Source organism: Chelonia mydas, chromosome 11 (assembly GCF_015237465.2).
Source record: "Chelonia mydas isolate rCheMyd1 chromosome 11, rCheMyd1.pri.v2, whole genome shotgun sequence".
NCBI lineage: Eukaryota > Metazoa > Chordata > Testudines > Cheloniidae > Chelonia > Chelonia mydas.
Window position 1 is genome coordinate 25,648,629 of NC_051251.2, and position 24,182 is coordinate 25,672,810.

General features: G+C 40.0%; 1 protein-coding gene across 8 annotated transcripts in view; it reads right to left on the reverse strand.

The window, feature by feature from the left end:
- ORC4 (origin recognition complex subunit 4) overlaps positions 1-24,182 on the reverse strand; it is a 56,609-nt gene continuing 32,427 nt past the window's right edge. For 5 of the 8 annotated variants that reach the window (XM_007061788.4, XM_027824276.3, XM_027824275.3 and 2 more), the window contains 10 exons: positions 22,530-22,605; positions 22,089-22,174; positions 19,819-19,867; positions 18,000-18,151; positions 15,178-15,351; positions 11,503-11,589; positions 5,773-5,881; positions 2,802-2,897; positions 2,654-2,721; positions 1-362 (listed from right to left, as the gene is read on the reverse strand). In XM_007061788.4, the coding sequence (XP_007061850.1) occupies positions 174-362; positions 2,654-2,721; positions 2,802-2,897; positions 5,773-5,881; positions 11,503-11,589; positions 15,178-15,351; positions 18,000-18,151; positions 19,819-19,867; positions 22,089-22,174; positions 22,530-22,605 (1,086 nt within the window). In that variant the 3' untranslated portion in view covers positions 1-173. Of the gene's footprint in view, positions 363-1,520; positions 1,779-2,653; positions 2,722-2,801; positions 2,898-5,772; positions 5,882-11,502; positions 11,590-15,177; positions 15,352-17,999; positions 18,152-19,818; positions 19,868-22,088; positions 22,175-22,529; positions 22,606-24,182 lie in introns of all 8 variants that reach the window. The other 3 variants (XR_006284872.1, XR_006284873.1, XM_037912321.2) reach the window with 3 other exon arrangements.

Below are 24,182 nucleotides of genomic sequence, written 5' to 3' on the forward strand. Positions count from 1 at the left end.
TCATTTTCTTGAGTTTATTTTCAATATCTTGGAACACTTCAGAAAAGTACACCATATTTAAAAAACCCATGCTCTTAATGTCAAGTGAATGAGCAGTATCCACTGAAATTATGCTGAGTCAACCCAACTTATTGTATTTCACCTTAATGTGGTTTTAATAAGCTTCAGAAAGTTCACAGCCAACTCAATGAGGATGTTGCCCACTGTTTCACATCTGTTGGGCAGTTTGGATACACCTGCAAAGCATCCATTATTTGATTATTGTCCAAAAGTAGCTTCATTAGTAGGTATTCTCTCTGAGCACGCACAGACAGTCCTTCTATTGGTTTTATTAACTCTAGTTGTAGCAAGTGTTCAAAAGCCTAAAAAGAAAAAAACAAGCAAGTCTGGGGTAAGTCAAACATTCTCCAGTCTACAACCACCATTCTGAATAGCCCACATAGGACACATTTTACAGTAGCAGAAGCAGCAACTACTATAGACAAATACAGCTGCTTGTACTCATCCATTACTCAGTTTTTGCAAGAACAGGGCATTTAAGTTTTCTGGGCTTGATATACTAACTGGGATTTTTCAAAAAGCCTGAGCAGGATACACTAAAGGTATTCTCACTGGTTGAATGGATTTTGTTCATTGACTTTCTTTCTAGATCTCCAAAGGATCAAGACAAGTTTGAAAAAAGTGGTTTATTAGTTTTGAGCATGTCATTTTTGCAATACCTCACCCACAGTAAGTACAGAATATATAGCCTTCAGTCACTGTTTAGTAACTTGTAGAGTTATGAAATTAGTTGATTTTTGTTCAGTTTAACCAAGACAAACTTGTGTAAGATTGAATAGTGAGCTGTCAGTTGCTGGGGCTCATCTAGGAGTGGAGAATTGAAAAGGGTGGTCCATCTTGAACTCTAGGCCATGAGTAGTATTTAAATTATAAAATCTAATGAAAAATTCAAACTTGTGTATATCTCAGATTTAAACCAACCCAGGCCCAATTGATATAATTTACAAAATTAAAAGAATAAACCAGATACTAGAGTTTAAGGCATACAATGTATCATTAAACTGAAAATCATTTCTTAATTTCTAGAGTGTCTATGGCATAATTCAGTGTAAGGAAGGAGATTCTATGCTTAAAAATTGAACTCTACATTTCCTGACTCGTTTGATTTCTCAAACTTGATGGCAATAGCTAGATTTTCATGATAGACTACAGGGGTAGCAGATGTGCCTTTCGGCCTGGGGCAGTTATATTTCCCCAAGAGTAGCAGCAAATGGATGAATCAATTGTGAAGGTTATCCTACATATGTCACTTATTCACCACAACTTACAAGAATTATTTCAGAAATATTTAACCCTATAAAGCCAAGCTCCCTTAATAAGGTGAAACTAGCAGTACAGTCTTGGAGCAAATAAACTTAAAATCCTCTTCATATAAAAAAATGAGTCACAATGTTAAGGTTCCTCCCAACAGCTCAGTCAAATGCTGCAACCTTATGGAAGAGGAAAATTTTTGTACTTACACGAAAGCTTCCTTTCACCAAGCACTATAGTCCACAGATCTGTTATTATGGCTCTTCAGGCTACTTGCACTTTCAGGCACAGCCATACCTGTCTGTCACTGGCACAAAGGGGTGTGGCCACACTTGAAGGCCAAGTTAGTTTGAGAATTTGGGGGGTCAAAGGGAACCAGCACAGTTTATCCGCCATGCTGTATTTTTGTGCAAGTGACCCAGGGGACCAGAAACCTGAGGGTTGAAGTGCTGGAGTCTCATCCAAGTCTAAAGAAAGGCCAGAGAGAAAATGATGGCAGCATAACTCATTTGGGGGGTTCAAGTGAGCAGCAGCTTTTTACAAGCTGACAGGGTCTTCAGGGGCTGGACCACACCCTTTTCTGCTAGTGACTGATAGGTCTAGTTTTATGTCCAAAAGATGCAGGTATGATGAAGACATCCCGACAGATCAGTACACCTTAGTTTCCAGACAGAAAAGGGAGTTTCAGCTCTTTACTGATATTAAGCTACCTTGAGCCCTGTTTGTTTAAGAGATATTGGAACTTAAACCTGTTACTGATTCAGGACTAAATACTAGCTGTCCTGCACCTCGTATCAGAGTAATTTGGGAGCAGCAAAAAAACCCCTACATGCCACACAAGGTAACGCTTTAGAAGTCTGCTAGGAACCAGAATATTGTCTTTCTAAATAAAAGGCTCTATATCAATTAAAACAATTATCTCCACGCAAAGGAATGACAGTCTAAATTCAGTCACTGCCAAACTTATCCCTTGATAAATGGCAACGGGTGCTTGGGTTCAGCTGCTGAACTCTTTAAAAATAAAGTCCACTTTGGTATGTAATGTTTCAATAAGTCAGATATTAGCCCCCCCCAAAATTGTGTCTTTACATTAACCATGGACAGTGAGATACAACACCCATACAGCAGGTGGCAGTACAAGTACCACACAAATGTGTTTTTCATTATAAGGAGACCTTTCTGATCGTTTTCATTATCTACTTATCCAATCACTTTACACAGCAAAATCCCTTAGATCTTTAGCTATGGAACAGATATCAATTTTAAAAGTAGCTCCCTAGAAACCTATAACCCAAGTACAGATTAATATCTAGGTATGTAAGGAAACAAACTAAGGGTTTACCTTCATAACAACAGGTTTCTCAAAATTGTACATGGAATGTGCTTTCCGTTGTATGAACTTCTGAAATTCTGTACCAAGGAAAATGATATTACTTGAGTAACAGTAAAGTGATATTTATAGATTTTTAAAGTTGATACTTTCATCTCACCATTATAGACCATTTGAAAATTAAATGGTTCTCCTTCATAAACATCATTTAAATGTTTCATAGCTATAATTAGGCAGATTTCCAGCACAGACAAACCTATATGGAGAAAAGATATTTAGAACTATCATTCACATGTATATGCATGTTTCTAGACACATTAAAATACAGGCACATTTACAATATAGCATTACTTTGAAATTAATAGAAGCACATCAACAATTCAAAATTACTGTTATATATAACTTTACGGGTTGAACAAGAGCCATAAAAGCTGACTAGATTAAACAAAAATCTCTCCTCACTTTTTCCTCAGTGAAACTAAGGGTATGTCTGCTGTCGCAGCAATGCTTTAAATGTGGCTGTGTAGTGGCAGCTCCATCACTAATAAAACCATCTCTGCGAGAGGAGTAGCACTGTCTACACTGCCACTTACAGCGCTGAAACTTGTATCGCTCATGGGGGTGTTTTTTTACACCCTTGAGCGAAGAAAGTTTCAGCACTGTAAGTGGCAGTGTAGTTAAGGCCTCAGACTTATATGCTATCAAATGTAAACTGAAGTAGCGTTATAGGAGTTAAACTCCAATCCTTCTGAAAGGCAGATAAATCAGCTGGCCCTGATGCCTGTTGTACTGCTTTAATAACTCAGGAAGTTTAGGAAAAGATTTTTAAGATACCAAACAAAAGGCCTTCAATCTTAAAGCCCTAGGGAAGCTAAATGTCAGCTTAAGATAAATTGTGTCTAATGGTCAAGTTAATCAATCCTTTGATAAGTATATCACCACCTCCCAATTACATTAACGAATCACTAAACAATTATTACATTGACACCCTTACCTTGGTGTATATAGTGTAGTAGTGGCCACATCAGTCCCAGCATATTAGAGAGACAAGGTGGGTAAGATGTCTTTTATTGGACCAATGTCTGTTAGTGAGAGATACAAGCTTTCAAGCCCCACGGAACTGAAGAACAGCACTGTGTGGCTCAAAAGCTTCTCTCACCAACACTGGTCCAATAGAAGACATTACCTCACCCACCTTGTCTGTCTCTCTACATTTACCTTAGTAATACTTTTACCACTGGGACATTTATTTCTCAACTTACCATTTGCACATTTTCTGGGCTACTTCAGTTCAGCCCATCACGTTAGAAACAAGTTAACTTCTGATTGCTATTTGGTATTTCCAGTTCACCTTCTTATAAACAGGTATCTATTAAGAATCATCACCACTAGTAGTATCTCTCATGGAAGGGAGGCCAAACCCAACAATTAATTTTGGGTTTATATAAACATGTCTCTTTCCTTGTCAGAGACCAGTAAGCAGACAAGCATATTAAAAAGGAACTACCTTCTCACCCATAAACCAAACAGAAATGAGCCTTAGTGTGCTCTTGGAAAGTTAAGAGAAACACGCAAACCTAGATTGTCAGGCCAATAGGGACAAGTCAATTCTAGAGCTGTGGCCAAGGTATTCTGAAACAAGTCAAGGAATTTTTAGCTAAAGTATTCCTCTACTTAGGTAAAGCATAGAGAAAAATCAATCGGGGAGAGCCAGGCCCTGAAGTTTGTGTGTTTTAGAGCAACAATCAATGATTGAATTGTATCAGAAACAAGACAGTGCAGTTCCAGAAGCACATCTGTAATATGCACCATTTATGAAATTGAGAAATATAGGGGCAGCTGCATTTTGCTGTGGCTGAAGTTTGAGTAGTCCTTAGGTATATCTTCAAGAAGAGCTCACTGCAATAATCCAATGGAGGTGTGCAAGATATAGATGCAAAAAGAAAAGGAGTACTTGTGGCACCTTAGAGACTAACCAATTTATTTGAGCATGAGCTTTCGTGAGCTACAGCTCACTTCATCGGATGCATCCGATGAGTGAGCTGTAGCTCACGAAAGCTCATGCTCAAATAAATTGGTTAGTCTCTAAGGTGCCACAAGTACTCCTTTTCTTTTGCGAAATACAGACTAACACGGCTGTTACTCTGAAACAAGATATAGATGGTTACAGTGCCCACAACAGAGAAGCATTTTGGGACACTGACCATACAGAAACAGTTGAGGATCCAAAGACTTAGGTCACCAACTTTGGTAGCAAAAAGGTTAGCACAAGCCCTGTTGCGGCACATTCCCTCCCCAGCCCAAGGGACAGAAATCAGCTCTCAGTTCAAGTTGATTTCTTAGTGCAGCACTTGCAGCTCTTATTTGAGAAAGCCTCAACCAGCTCATTCATTTAAACCCATCTTGTTTAGGACATTGGAAAAGGATCTACTAGACTGAAGAAAAGGAGAGACAGAACTTCAGATCATCAGTATACTAATGGCACTACACCTCAAGCCATCTCATTCTTCCCTACTGGTCTGACAATATGAGTGATAAAACAGAATTGCAACTTATGTCCCAGGAAACTGCTCTTCTGCCTCAAGGGTTACCACTTAAAACTAACCTCTTGCTCCCTTTACAGAGAACATTACTTCCTCCTCCAGCTATGACGGAAGGCAGATGATCAGGGAAAGAAGCCTCATACTACCTTTGTCCATACTATTTTTTTCTGTAGATAGGGCACAGGAGACAGAAGTTCCCTAACTATAGCACCTTTGACAAGACCTGCATTCTCATTTTAAAAAAAACAAACCCTGTAAAAGTTCACTCATATCCAGAGACCTGGAGTGAAAGATCTGGTATGAAAGCATGGAGTACTTCTATCAACCAACACTTAAGACTAGAGGACCAAAGACAAGTCATTGCTTCAAAAGTAAGTTAACAGGATGTAATGGGAAAGTAGTGGGGCGCACTACCCAGGGGCAGAGATGTTCCCTTTAGTTCAGCTCCCTGGTGGGGGGACTTGTGAGGAAGAAGACAGTTTCCTGAATTTTACTTATCCAGTGCAAGAGGAGAACTTAAGGGCCATCACCTTAGCACCTTCAGGGGTTCTATATTCACAAATTAAAGTAAAAAATACTGGAATTTACCATGTACAATGTTTGCTTTTGAGTCCATTCTGCACAATTTGCTTGCTTCAAGAAGATCTGATCCAGTCATAAATGGGTGAGATACTGTTATGCTACTTAAAGCAAGCATCTGAAAATAAAGCAAGAGAAATATTTCTTATAGAAATATTGATTATATACATTCCATACTCATGACATTCATATGTGAAAGTGAATATGCTTCCTAGAGTAATCAACTGGACACATTTATAAATAAAGCTGATATGTGCATTACTTTACAGTGGAAGTTACAACACTAAAGGCAGCTAATAATCTGGCAGCTACTGGCAGCTAGTTCATTAATACAACTGACCCATCTTGAGTTATTTGTTCTGAAGACTGGAGAAAGAAAAACCTTATCTGGGTAACAGTACAGCCTAGCCACATTTAGATTCCAAACGCAAAATGACAAGAAGACACTAATAGCTCACAAATTGATGCAATGAATGGCTGAAACACAAATTTCAATGAAGAATTGGCCTTAAGTGATACTCCTAATTAATTAGCTTTCACTTGACCTTCAAGTGACTATCCTACTATGAACATCATTTCAAATATACTACTTTTGTATACAGGGAGGAGCAACTTGCCCAATGCACTTATAGAAAATGAAAGTTAGCTGTCCCTGTGGAGTACAGAGACAAGGTTCCCCAATAAGTTTATATCTATCCTGCAAGATACAAAGTTATATCAATTACAGTTTATATTTAAATGTTTTTGTGGGCAGAACCCAATTACCAGTTTAGAAGACATGCCAGAATTTTTAGGAAGTACAGAACAACTAACACTAATTTTAGAAAAGACAGAATACAGAAAAGACTGATACTTTTCTATGGCTGGTAACTGAAGACCAACATTAAAATGACATTTGAGCCAGTAATAATACAATGCAAATAGAAATTAATTTGTTTCAGACCAGACTGGTATCCCATACCACCATTGTACATTTGTTTTAATTTCAGAATTTATACAAATTCACAAAGCAAGTATTTAAGAAAGCTGCTGATAACTTACTCTTAAATACACAGCCAAGCAATGTTCTTCAGTGGAACAGAAAGATATAATTTTAATTCTTTAAACCTGCATATTAGATGGTGGTGGGAGGAAACAGGCACATTAACAGGAGATTAAATCTCAGCCATGGCAGATTTACTTTTTAAAATTATAATAAACATTTGCAGTTTTCTGTCCTGTCTTGTGAGCTATGAGTTTTATTGCTGTCTCCCACTCCTGTGGGTCCATCTGAAAGAAGGCCTGGTTTCTACCCCATTCAGTTAAGTGATCATCAAGAATCTTCTACTGAATGTTGACCAGTCCCATATCTTTAGGGTTTTGTCCCAGTGTAAGAATAGAGCATGGTGCTCTAAGCAAAGATAACTGACAACTGTCACAGTCCTTTGCTCCTATCCCGTCTGGTAGCCACTATATTCAGTGGCAGGAAGAAGGAACCAGAACTATCATTCATTCAAGGTATACAGGCATCAGTGCCTCTTTCTTGCCAGTTGAAGGACTGAGTTAGATAAAAATCAGAGTGAGAAACAGCTAAGACTTCGCAAATGACAGCCTTAATGTGAAATGGGAAACATGTAGAATAGAAAGAGGACTATAAAGGTAACTTACCAAAAGTTTTCTGTTGTGAGCCCCTTTTCACTTATCCTACATTTTTACCAGTGGAATTAGTGAGCAGTATATCTACAGATAAGAGCTTACCTAGAGTGGAGCTTGGACCACTGAATGACTGCACTGCAATTCTGCCATACAGAAATTCAGTAAATACTCACAGATGAAGGCATACAGAGACAGCCTGATGACTGCCTTGCAGCTGGGAGATACTTAAGTCCTTCACACTCCTGAGGTGGTCATGAGGGAATGGGTCTTGGTAAAACCTGTCTAACCTGCAGTTAGTTAGATTTTACCAACAGGGTTATAAGCACCTAGGCTACATTCCCAAGTTCAGTCATTTACTGTAGCCTTACAAACAGCTTTGCTGTTGCTGAAGTACTGAACTTTTCTGAATTACTGAGTCTGAGCAAGACAAAACTTCAGGGCCTGTTCCACATTAAGGGAATATAAATTCCATTGAAGAGAATTGAAAGGTTCTTGACATAATGAAGTAAAATAATTATTTCTGAATTAAAACTTAAGTAACAAACTGCAGGGGTAAGTAAAAATGTGCTGATATAGGAAAAAAATTAAGGTAGAAAGATAACTAGCAAGGTCACCTGATTCTTTGCACTGAAGTCAGCAATTACAAACTAACTTGAGAGAAAGCAACCTCCGGGATACTGCTCCCACAGGTTCAAATGGCAGACAACTACATTCAGAATTAAGGGAAAGTCCCATTAAGGGGAAACTGGGCTGCGCGTGGGGTGCTGTAATGAGACAAACAAAATCTGTATTCTAACCTCCTCTTATTGCCAGAGTAAACTCAGGGCTCACCGCACCTTCAGCCCCTTTTCCAAGCCAAACAAGGAATTCAGGACATGCTAGAGAGAACAATTCAGCACCTCAGCCCTTTTATTTTGACTACTGGTAAAAGGTATTCCAGAACCAGGTAAAGTTATCTCTGAGAGGCAGTTAGGTTAGAGTGGAAACCACTTAGCCCCCAGGAAACAAAAGCTAATTGTTTCCAAGCTGCAGAAGATGCTTTGGCCTCAGGATAACAGGTCAAGTTTCCAGGGGAATATCAATAGAGGACTGTGGTCAGTGCTCATGGTGTTGGAGAATCCAAAGCAATAGATCCAGAGAAATTCTCAGCTTGGTCCTGTTTAATTTTTCTTAGGCTAGATACCAGGGAGGCAGCAGCTCAATTCTCTGTTCCTATCCCCTGAGAAAATATCTTTTCCCAAGACAGTTGGGTTAAGTTCCGGTAGTGAAATCTACGCAGTCTACCCTCACTTGTTAACACAGCAAACCAGAATGTAAAACTGTTGTTCAAAAGTGGTTCCATGCTCAATACAGCTGAGCAAATAGCACATGGAGATCTGGATATTGAGGAGGGCACATTTCTTGGGCTGATAAACTGCTCAAGTGAACTCTGCAGCCTGATAGGATGGCGGCATGTTTAATGCAGAGAAACTTAGCTCCCTGGTGTCCAAAGGGGAAGAGTAATACAGAAAGGATTCTTGGTTGGGATGTGCACAGAGTTCCTCAGGTAACTGTGTGCACCATCTCTGGAAAATAAAGTTCTGCAGGAGGCATAAGCAGAATCTGACCCAATTGTGCCAAATCCACTCAGAACACAGTGATTTATCTGCTGAAAAGTGTGGCTGACACAGGTGAGGAAAGATTCTGTCATACCTTGATATTTGGTTACCAAGGCTGGAAGCAGATACGAATTCCCTGCAGAAGAGGTGTCTGTGGTCTGTAAGAGAGAAACTGTTCACGGACTGGAGAGGAGATTGAGGTTTGAGTCATGTTCAGGCAGAGATAAAAATGTGAATAATTTTCCTCATTCAAGTTGGTTATGAAGGTTAAGGGTTTTGCAGAAAACACACAAGTCAGAGGCAAGACCGAAGGAGGGGCAGAAGTGGAAGTTCTGGTTACATCGTAAAGTGTTGGTATTGCCAATGCGTTAACATGAGGGGGGAGAAGAGTACAGATCCTACAGGTGCACAAAGCAAAAGAAGTTGCAAGGTGAGATGGGTTGAAGAATACACAAGAGGAGTGGTTCCAATTCAGAATTTTCTACAGCAGATCCAGTAGTTGAGTTTCAAAGTGGACAAGAGCTCCATTTGCACTAGTAAACAATGGAATATCAGGAGTAAAATCCCTAGCCTCTGGTCAGGAAGTGGAGGTGTAGGGTCAGAGACAAGACAGATGGCCTTTTTGTTCAGAAGATCTCAGCTGTCTACCTCTACGTTCCAGATTTGATGGGCAGGACGAGATCCAGGAAGGAACTGTGGCATATCCTAAACTAATCTCTTCTTGTGTACAGGTACTGAAGATCCATAATTCCAGGCCTAAGAGAAAGATCTGAATTGACCTCTAATGCAGTGGTGGGTCCATCAGGGTAATTGCTGGCAGGCCGCGAGACAGTGTTTACATTGACCACCTGCAGGCATGGCTGCAGGCAGCTCCCAGTGGCTGCAGTTCGCCGTGCCCGGCCAAAAGGAGTTCTGGGAAGCAGCGCAGGCCTCAGGGATGTACTGGCTGCCGCTTCCCGCAGCTCCCATTGGCCGGGAACGGCGAACTGCGGCCACTGGGAGCTGCAGGCGGCCGTGCCTGCGGACAGTCAATGTAAACACTGTCTCGTGGCCCATCAGTGGATTACCCTGACTGGCCACATGCGGCCTGTGGGCCAGAGGTTGCCCACCACTGTTATAATGGAATGACTGAAAAAGGGGTAGGGTGCTGGCCAGCAAGGCTGTATTAAGGCTGCTTGAGGTCAGCGTTCAGCAATGCAAAAAGGAGTTCTGTCTGTTGGGAATCTCCTTCATAGAGAAGTGAAGGATCCCTGGACTGCCCTGGAACAAGATTGCCTCCAAGAGGAGGACTGGTGTAAGCCCCTTCCCTCTGAAAACCTGGAGAACACTAAGAGGACTTGGTCGATGGATATTTGAGAGATTTGGCCAGATTCTTCCCAAAAAGCTGCTTAGAGGGCAGCTCTGCCAATTTGGTTTATGTTCCTCTCTCTGCACTATAATTAGGAACCCAGTTGTTGTGACAGCCCACCATGGAAACTCACGACTGCTGAAGGCCACATCACAAAAGGTATGAAGCCACTTGAATGGCCCCAGATAATACCCAGTTCTTCCTGCTTGGGCTTGAGGGAGACCAGGAAACCAAAACACCTTCTTTAAGTCTACTTAGGAGAGATCAAAATAGGCTTGTACTGGGAGGAAAAGGAACCTGATGACAGAGAGACTGAGGAGAAGGCAGGGGCAAGGAAGGTTAGAAGACATGGGGAGATGGTCAATGGGACGTTGGGGGAAGAGAGCAGACATGAAGTCTCAGTGTCCATGATAGGAAAAAAAAAAAAGCATATTAAGAGACAAGAGAGGAAAATGTAGGGGGTAAAAAAGTGGAACAGGGAGACAATCAGAACTTATTGATCTTCTCTGAAGAAATAATTAGGATCCTGTCTGGAAAGGGAGGAAAGAGTGGGAGAAGAATTTGAGGCGGGAGTCAAAGATTAGGAAAAAGCAGCTACGGCTACAGACTTGCAAGTAGGCTTGTGCGAGAAGTAGTACAGCTGTTTGGTTAAGATAGCGGAAGTAAAGGGACTCTGAAGAAGTAGAAATAGTTCAGATTCAGCAGTTAGAGGTAGGAAAAAAATCTTATTCAGGGCAAAATATGATTAACTGGATGTTGTCTCTTAAGAGTGAAATGCTTTGAACATATTCATTCTATATATGTATGCACTATATAGCTCAGCAATACATTTTATAATAAAGCAAGGACTAAATCTGAACGAAGCAGTTGACTACACAGTCAAATAATGAAGACTCATGAACCGTAAGTGTATCCTTAAATGAAAGCACAGTCATAAATCAGTACAGTTATTCATATACTTAATAAGGAATAAAATATGTACTAGTGAATGAAGGAATGTACAAATATACACTGCTAATGACATTTGAAAAAAACCTATCCAATAAGATGTTTCAAGTAAAGCTCAATTAATTTGTATGAAAAATAACTAGCTTACAGGCTATTGTATTAGCAATTTCATGATTTAACAATATTTTAGAGACAAATATCAATACATACCAATAGCATGTGAAGTGATCGCAGGTCTTTGCTGCAGTGGAAATGATTTCGTAGCACATCTTGCACTGTTCTGTCTTCTGAAAGAGACTAAAAATGGAATTTTTAAGATGTACTGTTTCTTGCCCAACTGGAAAATTCTTGGTCATCTAACCAGACCTATTTTTATTATCCAGTATTAATATTTATCGTGGAATCAGAACAAAATTCTGGAAAAAAAAAAAATCACTGAAATCTCTTTTCAGGGGGAAAGACAGGCCAAGCTCTTGTAGAGAACATTTCCACAAGTATAACTCGAAAAAAGTGAAATTACAGTCCATTTTATATTGAACTAGGCAATACTAAACATGCCACCACTAGCTGAATCCCCGTCCAGCTCTAAAATACATATTTTATGGTGCACTCTCAATGTTTTGCCTAATTATATGATCACTGTAGAACTTCTAGATTTTATATAGATACTCAGAAAAAGGTTACTGAAAGAAATTCATATATTTTCTCATTTGTATCCATATTTTAATGGTTTTAAAACCACATCTGATTCTTAATTATTTAACTAGCTGTACACAAAGCAATTCAACTTGCCTTCTCTGATAAACTTATCTCCTCTGGCCAACACTTAGTTTTTTGTAAATCAACCTCTCAGCAGACAAGTTTATTGTCTCTTTAAATAAGAAATCCTCCACTGTATTTCCATACTATTGAGACTCTTCAAATGGATTATTCAAATGACACTCCCTCTCCTAAGATCTCACTTAGGCCTGGTCTACACTATATGTTTATGTCGACATAAGCTGCCTTGCGTCGACCTAGCTGTGGAAGTGTCTTCACTTAAATTTAGCTCCCGGGTGCCTCTATGCCACTCAGGGAGGTGGTGGTGTTAAATTGGTGTAGAGTCATGGTTGATGTAATTAGCTCAGCATAGTGTCAGTGTAGCTATTGCATTGCTTAGGTTGACTGACTTTCTTTCAGGAGCCATCCCATAAGGTCTGGGAAAAGTGGAACAGATTGCTTAGCATAGTTATCCTTGAATGGTCCCTTGAAATGTGGTAAGTGATCCACTAACATCCCTGCAGGTTTCCTTTGAGAAAGGGGGGTTCCAAAGAGGATGGAGCCAGGCTGTTCTCAGTGGTGGCAGATGACAGAACAAGAAGCAATGGTCTCCGTTGGATATTAGGAAAAACTATTTCACTAGGAGCATGATGAAGCACTGGAATGGGTTACCTAGGGAGGTGGTGGAATCTCCATCCTTAGAGGTTTTTAAAGGCCTGGCTTGACAAAGCCCTGGCTGGGATCATTTAGTAGGGGTTGATCCTGCTTTGAGCAGGGGGTTGAACTAGATGACCCTCCTGAGGTCTCTTCCAACCCTACTCTTCTGTGATTCTAAGCAGGGCTTTGGAGCTGTGCTCCGGCTCCGCTCCAGCTCCAGGCAAAAACCTGCAGCTCCGCGCTTCAGCTCCAGGTGCTGCTCCAAAACCCTGATTAAGAGTACTGATAGGTCAGATACAGAGTGATTGCATTATGAAAAAAAGTGTTCACCCACAGGTGATGTCGTGGGGTTTTTTTTCCCCTATGACAGTTCATTCAAGAGCATAGTGATTGGTTTCACCCACATAGTTGGTGTGGGAGCATTTAGTGCACTGGTGAGGTATACCACATTTGTACGACTCATGGACCTTGAAAGAGGTGTTGTGGAGGGTGTTGATCATTGTAGCAGTGGAGATAGGTCTGCAGGTTTTGCATCTGTTGTGACAGGATCTGGGGCTTCTTTTAGTTGGTGTGTCCTGATCTGGGACTAGGGCACCAGAACGGGGCGGGGGGTGGGGGGGGTGTCAAGGGGCCATGGCTCTGCCACTTTTTGAAAGTGGATGGGCATGGCCTGTCCACTTTTTGCCCAGGCCTGCCCCCTTGCCCCTCCTCTTCCCTTTGAGGCCCCACCCCCAGCCAAGCCCGGCCCGGGTAAGAGCGGCCTGGGGAGCTTAAGCAGTTGTGGGGAGCCATGGACGCACCATCTGCCCAGGGTGGGGAAGGCCCCCCAAAGAGCAGCCCCTGGCCAGTATCCCTGCCTCCTGGGCCCCTCTCCTAGGGCAGGTTGAAGGTCTGTGGCTCCCCACAGCTGCCCAGGTGGCTTTTGCCATGGCCCGGCTGCTGCTCTTCAGCCCCACCACCAGGCCAGACTGGAAGCTGGAGCTGGGTTGGGGTAAGAGCTGCACGAGCAGCTGTGAGGAGCCACTGACGTTCCTCCTGCCTTGGGCAGGAGGCCTGGGGACACGGGTCAGGGGCTACTCTTGGGCCCATCCACTCTGGGCAGATAGAGGGCCCAGGCTCCCTGGCCAGGCTCCAGCTTGGCTGGGGGCAGGGCCTCATCCCGCCCCTGCATGCGCGCGTGCGTGCGCACACACACACTTTTAGGCAGAATCAGCCACCCCACTGTGGGAACTTGCTTCTGAGGAGGAAGAGGTTGGAGGGCTGTTTGAAGGTCAAATGAGGGATTTTAGGAAGAAGGGGCTAAAACCAGGTACTAAAGGGCTTTTTAATGTAGCACAGAAGAGAACAACAAGATCCAGTGGCTGAAAGCTGAAGCCAGAGAAATTCAAATTAGAAATAAGGCACTTTTTATATCTAAAAACGTCTCAAGGCAAGAGGTGGATTCTCTATCTCAGTGTCTTCAAATGAAGATTAAAGCATATTTTCCAAAAAGACACTCAAACAAATGAATAATTGAACTCGATACTGAGGTAACTGGGTAAAATGTAATGGCCTATAATTTTCACATGGCCAGGCTAGACTATCTAGTGGTTACATCTGGCCTTAAACTTTATTAATTTAATATCTGCTCTTCATACAAAGTGCCATGGGTTCTATAATGGCCAGAAACAGGACTTCTAAGGCTCTTCGGAAAGACAGCACAAACGATCACTCTGTGGTTCTAATGCTATTCTGGGGCATTCTGACTCAATAGCTCACCGAAGTGCTATCAAGTCACCAGCACTATTTCCTTTCCCATCCACGTGCTGCTCAGTACCTAACTGACAGATCTAACACAGCCCAAGGCAGTTTCATATCACAAATAGTGAAATACAGCTAGAGATATACATGTTAACAATCAGCTTATTAAACAAAGTCCAAGGTTTCATTCACAATACAAGCTATATCATATGTACGCAGTTTCTTCAAGGCACATGGTCAATGTAAACGTCATTCCCTCTCAAGAGAGCTTAAATCCAAGCACAATCTGCTCAGGATTATTTCAGATGGCACGTGATTCAACATTCACATGATTCATCATATCATCCTTTACTCAGATTAATAAAATTACCTGAAGATGAGCTCAGCCACTGGTCTGCTGACCAATATTGTCTTACTGTTTTTCTTGTACTTTTGTTCTGTTCGTACAATGCCTAGGACAATGGGGCTAGGGCTACTAGGAGCTATGATAATACAAACAGTTAAATTCACACTATTTTTCTAAAAACCTGAAGCAAAAAAGAGAAAACATAGGCTATTTCACATTTTATTCCTTCCTTAAATAGTGAATACCAAAAATAAACACAGGACAGTAAAGACAAACACTATAAACACTACAGCAATTTAGAAAAATTATGAATTTTAACTTTTTCAAACACTTCAGTGAGACAAATTAATTACTTCATTATTAATACCTTTGTTTCAAGTTACCTGAACATTCTTATTCCATTTCTGTGTGAAAGGCTTGTATAGAAACTCTGCAGGTAGATATAACTGTTCTTTAAATATTTTAAGATATTGTTTAAAATCAAACGAATTCAGCAAATATATCTGTCGGTGGGAGAACCTTGACTTCACTCTCTTTTCCAGGAGTTCCAGAATATCCTTGTTTAAAAAAAAGGAGAGATTCAGTGAAACAGTCTAAGAGGAAAGTACAAATAGCCTAAATAGAAAAAACTGGATTATTAAAATTTTGTTTTAATAATCTAAAGCATGATTAGTAACAAACTTGCTAATTTATAATATAATTGACAATGTTTCTTTTAAATGCCCAACTACAAGCTATTTACTTAAGTCACAGTAATTAGTTGCTGGGATACACAGTAATTATTCCATAGACTAAATATTTCAGTTACTTTGGGTTGTATTCAAGACTTCAGCCACTGTATCAGGACTGTAAAAATGTGTAGGTTGGTGGCTCATTTTACATGTCTTTTGGAAGGCTGAACCTGATCTTGCCAGAAAAATTTCAAGAGCCAACATTTCTCTTTTAGAAGAATAATTCTCTTGTACCACACAAATACTATTAGGCTGCTTTTGAGCAGGAAGAATAATCTGATTTTCTCTAGAGAGGTAATAAAGAGCTTGTCATCAGAAGGAAATAAGAGAAAATTGGCATTTGTCTATTAAAAAGGAAAATTAAGTACTGCTTCCCTATTATAGTGACATTTGGGTAAGAGACAGATTGCTTTTTCCAGTCCTTTTACTTGCCCTGAAATTGGGAAAGTTTAGGCTTTGTTAAAAATGCATGAAATCATCTCCAGAAAGAGAATGAAATCAAGACAAATTAAAAGTAAGTACAGTAGTAATAGGACAAAAAACACAATCTTGTGTATACAATCTGATGACCCACTGTATATCGACCTCCAATTCCCATGAAATCTAATGAGACTCTCTAAAAAGATATGGAAGATTGTTTAAAATCAGTCTTTTATAAAAGATTTTGCTCCTGAATCCAATTAAGGTAAGTCACTGATGGAGAGTGTAGTGGACCCTGGAAACAGGAACCTTTATAACGGAAGAGATTCTGTACATTAACTACTGCACATTCTGTACATTAATTGGTCCAATATTAACTTCAAGTAACTTGCCCATTAGACATTGCCCCAAACCAAAAACCAGAAGCACCTCTAAACTTCTGCTCTATTGGAGGCCCACTGTTTTCTAAGACATCTTCCTCTTCCTTTTTTTGTAACTTAGTCATCTTTTCAACTGTTGCGTTAAGAGCATTTAAAAAAGTTAAAATAATCTTTAATAATACTTTTCTAGATTGTTAATGTTATGATCACGAGTGTTTGATTGAAGGAATGATGGTTGTTTAACCAGCTTTTAAAAAACACACGTAGTTTGTATTCCACGAAGACATACCTTATTGTAGTAACGCACAGATTTAGTGTTTAATAAGCAAGACTGCCTTATATTTAACAAAGTGAACGTAAGAAAAGCCTGAAACATTTTACCCTCCCCCACCTCCACACTTCCCAAAATTAGTCTACATCAGAAGTCTTTTCTTTTATAAGTATGGCAGTGTTATAGCAGCAATTACTGGTGAAAAAGGTTTGTTTTTAAAAAAACATTTGTCATATTTCATAGTGTGGTAGAAAGACAGTGTAGTTTGATCCACGTTTCTACACTTGCTCAATAGTGAATGAGGAAAGGAAGAGACCAGCAGCCTGTAGAACAAAAGATAGGTAACAATGTTGATCCTGATATTTTTTAGATGGAAAACTAATGAGAAATGGATTAACATGGTTCCTGCAAAGTAGTAAAAGAAGTCCAAGTTTTTGCCCTCTTCTCCGGAATGTAACCATTTTTAAGCAGTAAAACTGAAGCTAACAGGGAACAAAAAAAGCAGAGATCCAAAAAGCCTAATTACATAATGAGGCAAGCCTGAAGATTGACAATTACTACTGTTGAGTTTGTGGCTACATACTGTATGTAATCCCTGCAACATTTAGTTTGTTTAAACTTTTTAGCAGTTCTTTATATTAATTACAAAACAAAACAACAATGTTACACTGGGTAATGCTTATTGTTGTTCTGTGTTCCCCTTAAGAGTGTAGATTTCTTTTTAATTACCTGAAATGAAAAGGCATTCTTCTTTGACAGTGTCAGTGTGGTTTAAAGTCATTTCTAGTGCTTATTCTAAATCTTTTTTGTGGAGGACACCAGTGATAAGTTTGTTACTATACCCTGATGATGACCCTGTCCTCAATTCCATCTTTAAGTCCAGACATAGGCAACGCAAAGATTAAGTGGGGTGACCACAGCTTTTTCTCCTGAAGTACAGTCTGGTTAAGACATAGGAGAAATTGACATAGCACTGACATTGTTTCTATGGCATTAACTTTAATAGCTTCTTGTGTTGTCCTTTTCTTTTTATAAATTTTGGTACTTTTTGGTGAGATGCTTCATCATTAAGACAGATATTAAGATGCAGGAAAAATTTGCTTCCTATTAAATCTGAAAGAACCTCCTTCATTTTCTTAGTAAGAGAGGTTACTGGAGCATATTCCTGTTTTCCTACTTCTGTTCCCATTTGCTCTGAATATTTACTATTTTGTGTCACTTATTTTGTATCTGTACTAGAATCAATTTTTAAAGTAAGCCAATGTAACGACACTAGGTCAGTGGGAGAAGTTTCCAAAGTTAGCAGAATTGTCTCCTTAAGACATGAGTCTTAAGAATAAAAATATGAAACATTAGTTGTCAGAAACATAAGCTCTATAAAACAGAAAAGAAAAACTTCTTACTTGTCTACATGTAAGTCCAATAACTGTTACCGGAGTCTGTGCTGACTGGGATATATCAAAAAGATTATACAGTAATGTCTGGTTCTTGTGATGAACAAAGAGGTCAAATTCATCCAGTATAAAGAGCACTGGACAACTGCTATCTCGGTCACCTAAGACAGGAATTAAAACAGTATATTACTGAACTGGTAAGTACACGATTATTAGACTTCTGACCTTTGCAGCACTTTTATTCTAGTGTGCCCTCAAGTTTTAACCTGTTTATAGAATCTTTGCTAATTCATAAGACCCCCCATCTCATGTGTATTTGCTACACGCCATGGTTGATGATGATTATTTAGCTTAAAGTACTGCAGAGGTTAAACTAGCTTGTCAAGATATTTTTTGGTTACAAATAAACAGTGAAAACGACAGACAGTTAAGACGCCCATTTATCATTTTAATATTTTAAAAGGCTATATCAATTCTCATCATGGGCAACAGACTTGATAACAGCATTGCAAAAATCTACATGCACATCCACCACTGCATTCTACACCTGAATGCATAGCAAATATTTGCTTTTGGTAGAATGAACAATAAAACCTGCAAAATCTGACTGCATTTTGGGGGGGGAAGGTGGTATGAATGAGACCCAAAAAAAAAAAAAAAAAAAAATCACACCAAACAGTAACTGTTTAAAAGCAACAGAAAAAAGTTCAATACTATTTCCAGTTTTTTTTTTTAAACCTGCCATCCTTAGCCATTCAATGAACAGTAGAAAGAAGTCTTTAGTGCTGCTCCTGTAAATTAAGCTTAAGCATTTGATTCAAACATCACAATGCTTGATATGACCACACGACTGTTCACTCTACTGATTTTGCAACCAAGGTTCATTCTCATGCAGAAGTGCCTTGTACTATGGTCTAGAGCAGTGGTCACCGACTGGTTGATCCTAGAGGATCTCCCAGTTGATCGCGATCTCCGGTGGTGTAGTATAGCTACCGCTAAGGCAAACTCCCTGCCTACTCTGGCCCCACACTGCCCCCAGAAGCAGCCAGTGCAGCCCACCAGCCGGGGGTGAGGGAGAAAAGCGGGGGTCTCCCTCCACGCACTGCTCCTGCCTGCAAGCACCGCCCCCGCAGCTCCCATTGGCTAGGAGAGCTGTGGGGGCAGTGCTTGCAGAGAGGTGCAGCGCATGGACCACACTGGCCCCTTCCGGGAGCGGCGTGTGGCCGGATAGGCAGTGAGCCTGCCTTCGCCTCGCTGTGCCTGCCGCCCACTGGGAGCCGCCGAAAGGAAGTGTTGCCCAGCAGGAGGCTGCGCCCCACCCCCAGCCCCCTCCTGGAGCCAGCACCCCAACCCCCCTCCTGAATCCCAACACTCTGCTCCTGCCCTGATCCCCCTCCCAGAGCCAGCACCCCGTACCCGCTCCTGCACCCCAACCTCCTCCCAGAGCCAGCGCACCGTACCCCCTCCTGTAGCCCAACCCCCTGCCCCAGGCTCAGCCCAGAGCCCCCTTCCACATGCCAAACTCCTTGGCCCAAGCCCAGAGCCCCGCACCCCCTCCCGAACCACAACCACCTACCCCAGCCCAGTGAAAGTGAGGGAGGATGGGGGAGAGCAAGCGACAGAGACGGGGGAGGGAGCGAGCAGGGCAGGGCTTTGGGGAAGGGACAGGGTAGATCCTGGGTTGCCCTTAGATTCAAAAAGTTATCTTGGGCTTAAAAAGGATTGGAGACCACTTGTCTAGAGTGTGAGGTAATCTTTGATTTCTCTACAGCATTTGGGTGAGTTTGTTAAAACTCACCGGGTTTAAAGTCTTATACAAAATATTTACCTTTCTTTAAAGCTTCAAGAAGAAATGCAAGGTTTTCAGCAAAACTACCCTAAAGGAAAGAAAGATATAAAATATATCAATGTAGGGTAGGAAGGTCCTCAAAGATCATTTAGTTCATTCCCCTGTGCTGAGGCAGAATCAAGTATAACTAGGCCATCCCGAACAGGTGTTTGTCTAATCTGTTCTTAAAAATCTCCAGTGGGGGGGATTCCACAACACCCCTTGGTAATCTATTCCAGAATACAACTATCCTTATAGTTAGAAAGCACTTTCTAATATTTAGGCTAAATCTTTTTAAAGTTGGTGCCCACCTAGCTAAGTTTTAACCATATTGAAACCCTACAAATACTAGGTCAACAGTCAGGAATCTACCACTTACTCAATCTTGTCTCCCTTAAAGTCAGAAGATAAGGGGCTTTCTTCTCCTCTGTAAGGCACCTGGCAGACCTCATACCCACTGTCCTCATTACCCAATTCAGATTTTAAAGCCGAGCTTACTAGGAAGAAGTAATAAACTACAGTCTAACATGCTTCAGACTAATACTGCTAAAAATATTGCTAGTTGAACAACAAATTTAAACTACTTAGTACGTTATTGATCAATCCTTTATTTGTAAGGAAATAACTATTGTAGCTGATGTTATCCAGATGCTCCAGTCTATTAGTAGCAATACATTTGGAACTATCAATTTTGAATTCCACTAGAACTCTTTGCCTCATCTATATAGTTAGATGTTTCAAGCAAGTTTTAAGAGGGTCTTTTCACTATTTTGTGATGAAATAGTTAAAATTTCTGATTAAAAAAGATTTTTTCAGAAAAAAAAGTTAACTTCATAAAAGTTACACTCAACATTGCATATAAATATATGGTAATACTGTCTAAAGGGGAAGGTGACGTCTACACTACTATAGTCACCACTGAAAGTTGTGATAAATCTTATACAAAGTATGCCTTGTGAGGTATCACTGAAAAAAAAAAAGTTATAACCTGCTGAATACTATTATCTTGTTATAAGGTGTATATCGACATTATGTATGGAGTTATGAAATTTTGCTCGGTGTCTAACTCAAACATGTTGTGGGTCTGAGAAATGCCTACAGGTTAGCTCTTTAGAAGTAACAAAGGAGCTGTAAACAAAGGCATCTGGACTCATCCCTGAAAACACCTCAGAAAGCAGGTAGGCAAAGGTGTAAGCTAAAATCTGCAATTCAGATGGAAGGATAGCAGAGCATATACTCTAGGGAACTGCCTGACCTGTAAGAGAGCCAGGCTTTTTCCAGCATAAACAGGTCAAGGGGTGGGTGTGTGGGGGTAAAAAAGGCGGGGGGGGAGAGGGGGGGGTTCTTTTCTACCCCATCTCTGGCCTGTGAATTCTGACCAGGGAAATTTTGAACACAAGGACTGAGGTACCCCAAGTTATTTGGGCAACGCAGAGACTTGTAGAAAAACTAGCAGACTTAACATTCCTACAAACAATCTGAACTGTGTACTTCAATCCAACTGTAAAGTGTTTTACATGCCTTAACCTTTTAATAACTCCTTTTCTTAGTTTACTAAGTACTGGCTACAGCATTGTTTTTTGTGTAAAGGTCCTGAGCATCTATTGACCTGGGTAAGTGACTGGCCCTCTGGGACTCAAAGAAACTAATGTGGGGTGATTTTTGGTTTTAATAACCCTTCACCAAAGAAGTCCAGTTTGTCTGGGGGGCAACATAGGCTGGAAGGCCTCAGGAGATGCCCTGTGGATCTATATTAAGCTGGTTTAGTGATCTGCAACAAATGCGGCTTCTGGGTTTGGTTACATCTGGATTGTAGAATAAACCACCAGTGTGGTAGTGTCTACCCAGTTTTTGTCAGTCTGACCTGAAACTGACTTTCTCAACTGTGATCGACAACAGGCATGGTGACATTGACTGTACATTCATAAATACTGTCTGGTATTTTCTACTGTCAAGACAGACGGACTTAGGAAATACTTTACAAGGGCCTTAACAGGTTAACATTGTTCTTCTAATTCCATAAATCTCATATCAGTAGTATTCAAAATCATTTATAAATTCTGAAAAGATAATGAGAAGAGTGAGACAGTCCACCAGTTTTGCAGTAAGGCTCAAATCTATTCATTTTAGTCTGGTCAATATACGGAAAAGTTACTTATTTGGTGTGGTTATTTTTCTGAGGGGAGATCTTTTGTTTAAATCTTGTAATGCTCTTTTTTTTTTTTTTTTTTAAGCGGTGCCTAAAAGAGTAGCAAGAAGTTCATACTCACAAAAACTTTGTCTCCAACCACATTTTCCATTTGTAGTTGTCTCGTGATCTCCTTGAGTGCTATTTTATCATTTGTCTGTAAGAGCCCTAAAAGAAAGTGGTGATTATACATCAAACACTAAATTATCTCCTTTGCTCTCTCTACACCCCAGTTGTCACACCATTATGCCACCAGTGAAGAGACTTATTCCAGGAACTTTTTCCCGAAGTGGGACTTTATATTATTTTTGCAGTAAGACTACGTGTACACCTCTTGAAATGTTGCTTCAGACAATCTATCTTTCATAACTAAACAATGGATAGCAGGCAAAGATTTTTATGAGAGCAGATATTTTGAAACATCTTTAAAGGCACTATTAGTTTAGATTTACAGTAAGTGAAAATCCACTACAAAAAGCAAATATATAGTATTTTTAATTTAAAAGAATGCAATATAACTTGCCATTTAGATGAACTTGCAAGAGGTTCTCTCTCACTTGCTTTACTTCCATGAGCTCTTTTAAGACATGATTTAATAACTAGAAAAAAATGGCATAATTCACATTAAAATACCTCCAGTATATTTTTAAAATTAAAAACAGTAAAAAGAAGAAACTGCAAATAAAACAAGAGGATCAAACATCTACTAAAACTGAAGATACTGCTTAGTGACTGATCGAATCAAACTTTATTAGTTTGGGTTGAGGATGCTCAGAAGAACATGAGTACTTCCTGTATTAACTACATTCTTGACATCTAGCATTTGCGTCATTAGAGGAAAAACACTTTCCAAAAAATGTTTTGTTCAGGTTTTTCAAATCAGTCTTTCAAATCAGATCAATGAAACCCTTCTATATGGGCTCATCACTCCTATCTTTAAAAAAGGAAATGCAAGGATCCAGAACTTTGTGGCATGAATGAAACTTCATGAGAAGCATGTTGCTGGCAGGAAAGATGACAGATACTGTGGCTAAATTCAAAATTCTAAAACTTTTGTTATTTCCATGTTTCATGAGTTAAGTGGAGGAGGAGGAGGAGGAGTAGTATCAGTTCTTTGTGGGAGAACAGAATATAAAAGTATTGCCAATAATTTTCAAGTTACAACATGCAGACTATTTTGTAGCTGCACATAAAAATCCCGTAATGCAAAAAAGCCTTTTAAAAAAAGATTCTAAAATGGTAGCTCTAGCATTTTCATTTAGTAGATTTCAGCAGCACCCAAAGGCCCCAATCAGGATTGGGCTCCATTGTGCTCGATGCTGTACAAGACACAAAAGTAGTTAAGGTCCTTACCTTGAAGAGTGGAAAATGTTATTAAAGACATCTCACTCACACACACACACACTGCATCTTACACATTAAGATGGGAAAGGGTGCACAAAGTTAACAGCAGCATACAATGACATAAATCAACAGTGTGCATAACTTGATGGTTCCAAAGAACAACTTTTTAAAAAAGTCACCATTTTAAAGACTTATCTGTGCTCTCAATTTTCTACACAGCCCTTGGCAAGAACTGACCTTAAACATAAGTATTTTTAGATTCTAGTATGAATTTGATATTTATTCATTATTTCTCCTCCCCCATTGCCTCCTCTATCCAACATCATTAGTTCCTTTTAAACATAAATCCAACTTCCTCTCCACTAGTATAGCTCTCCTGAAAACCCACTTCTTCCCTTTCACCTTCAAGAAGCTAACTAAATACACTTACACATTTCATTTGTCTTATGAATTAACTGCTCACTTACGTAGCCAAAATGGGTTATATACTGGGAAAAGGATCATAAGAACACTGAAGCTGGAAATTGTTGTGGTGAGGAAGAGAAGACTTTAGAGTCTTTAATTGTAGAAAGCCCCAAGACACATAATTTAGACATTTGTCTGTCACCACTATGATCACTCTGCTTACATGTTGTATCCCTTTCTTCCATCTTGTAGCCCATAGGATTATTTGCTATTATCTCCTACTAATCCAGCCAGCAGTATCAATTAATATATTTCTTTTCTGAAATTAATCCATTTAATTCTTATATTTTATCAGTATTATCAGCAACCTTTGGCACAGATAAGAATGGTCCCTGAACTTCGGGGAACCAAAGGGAGGAACTATCCA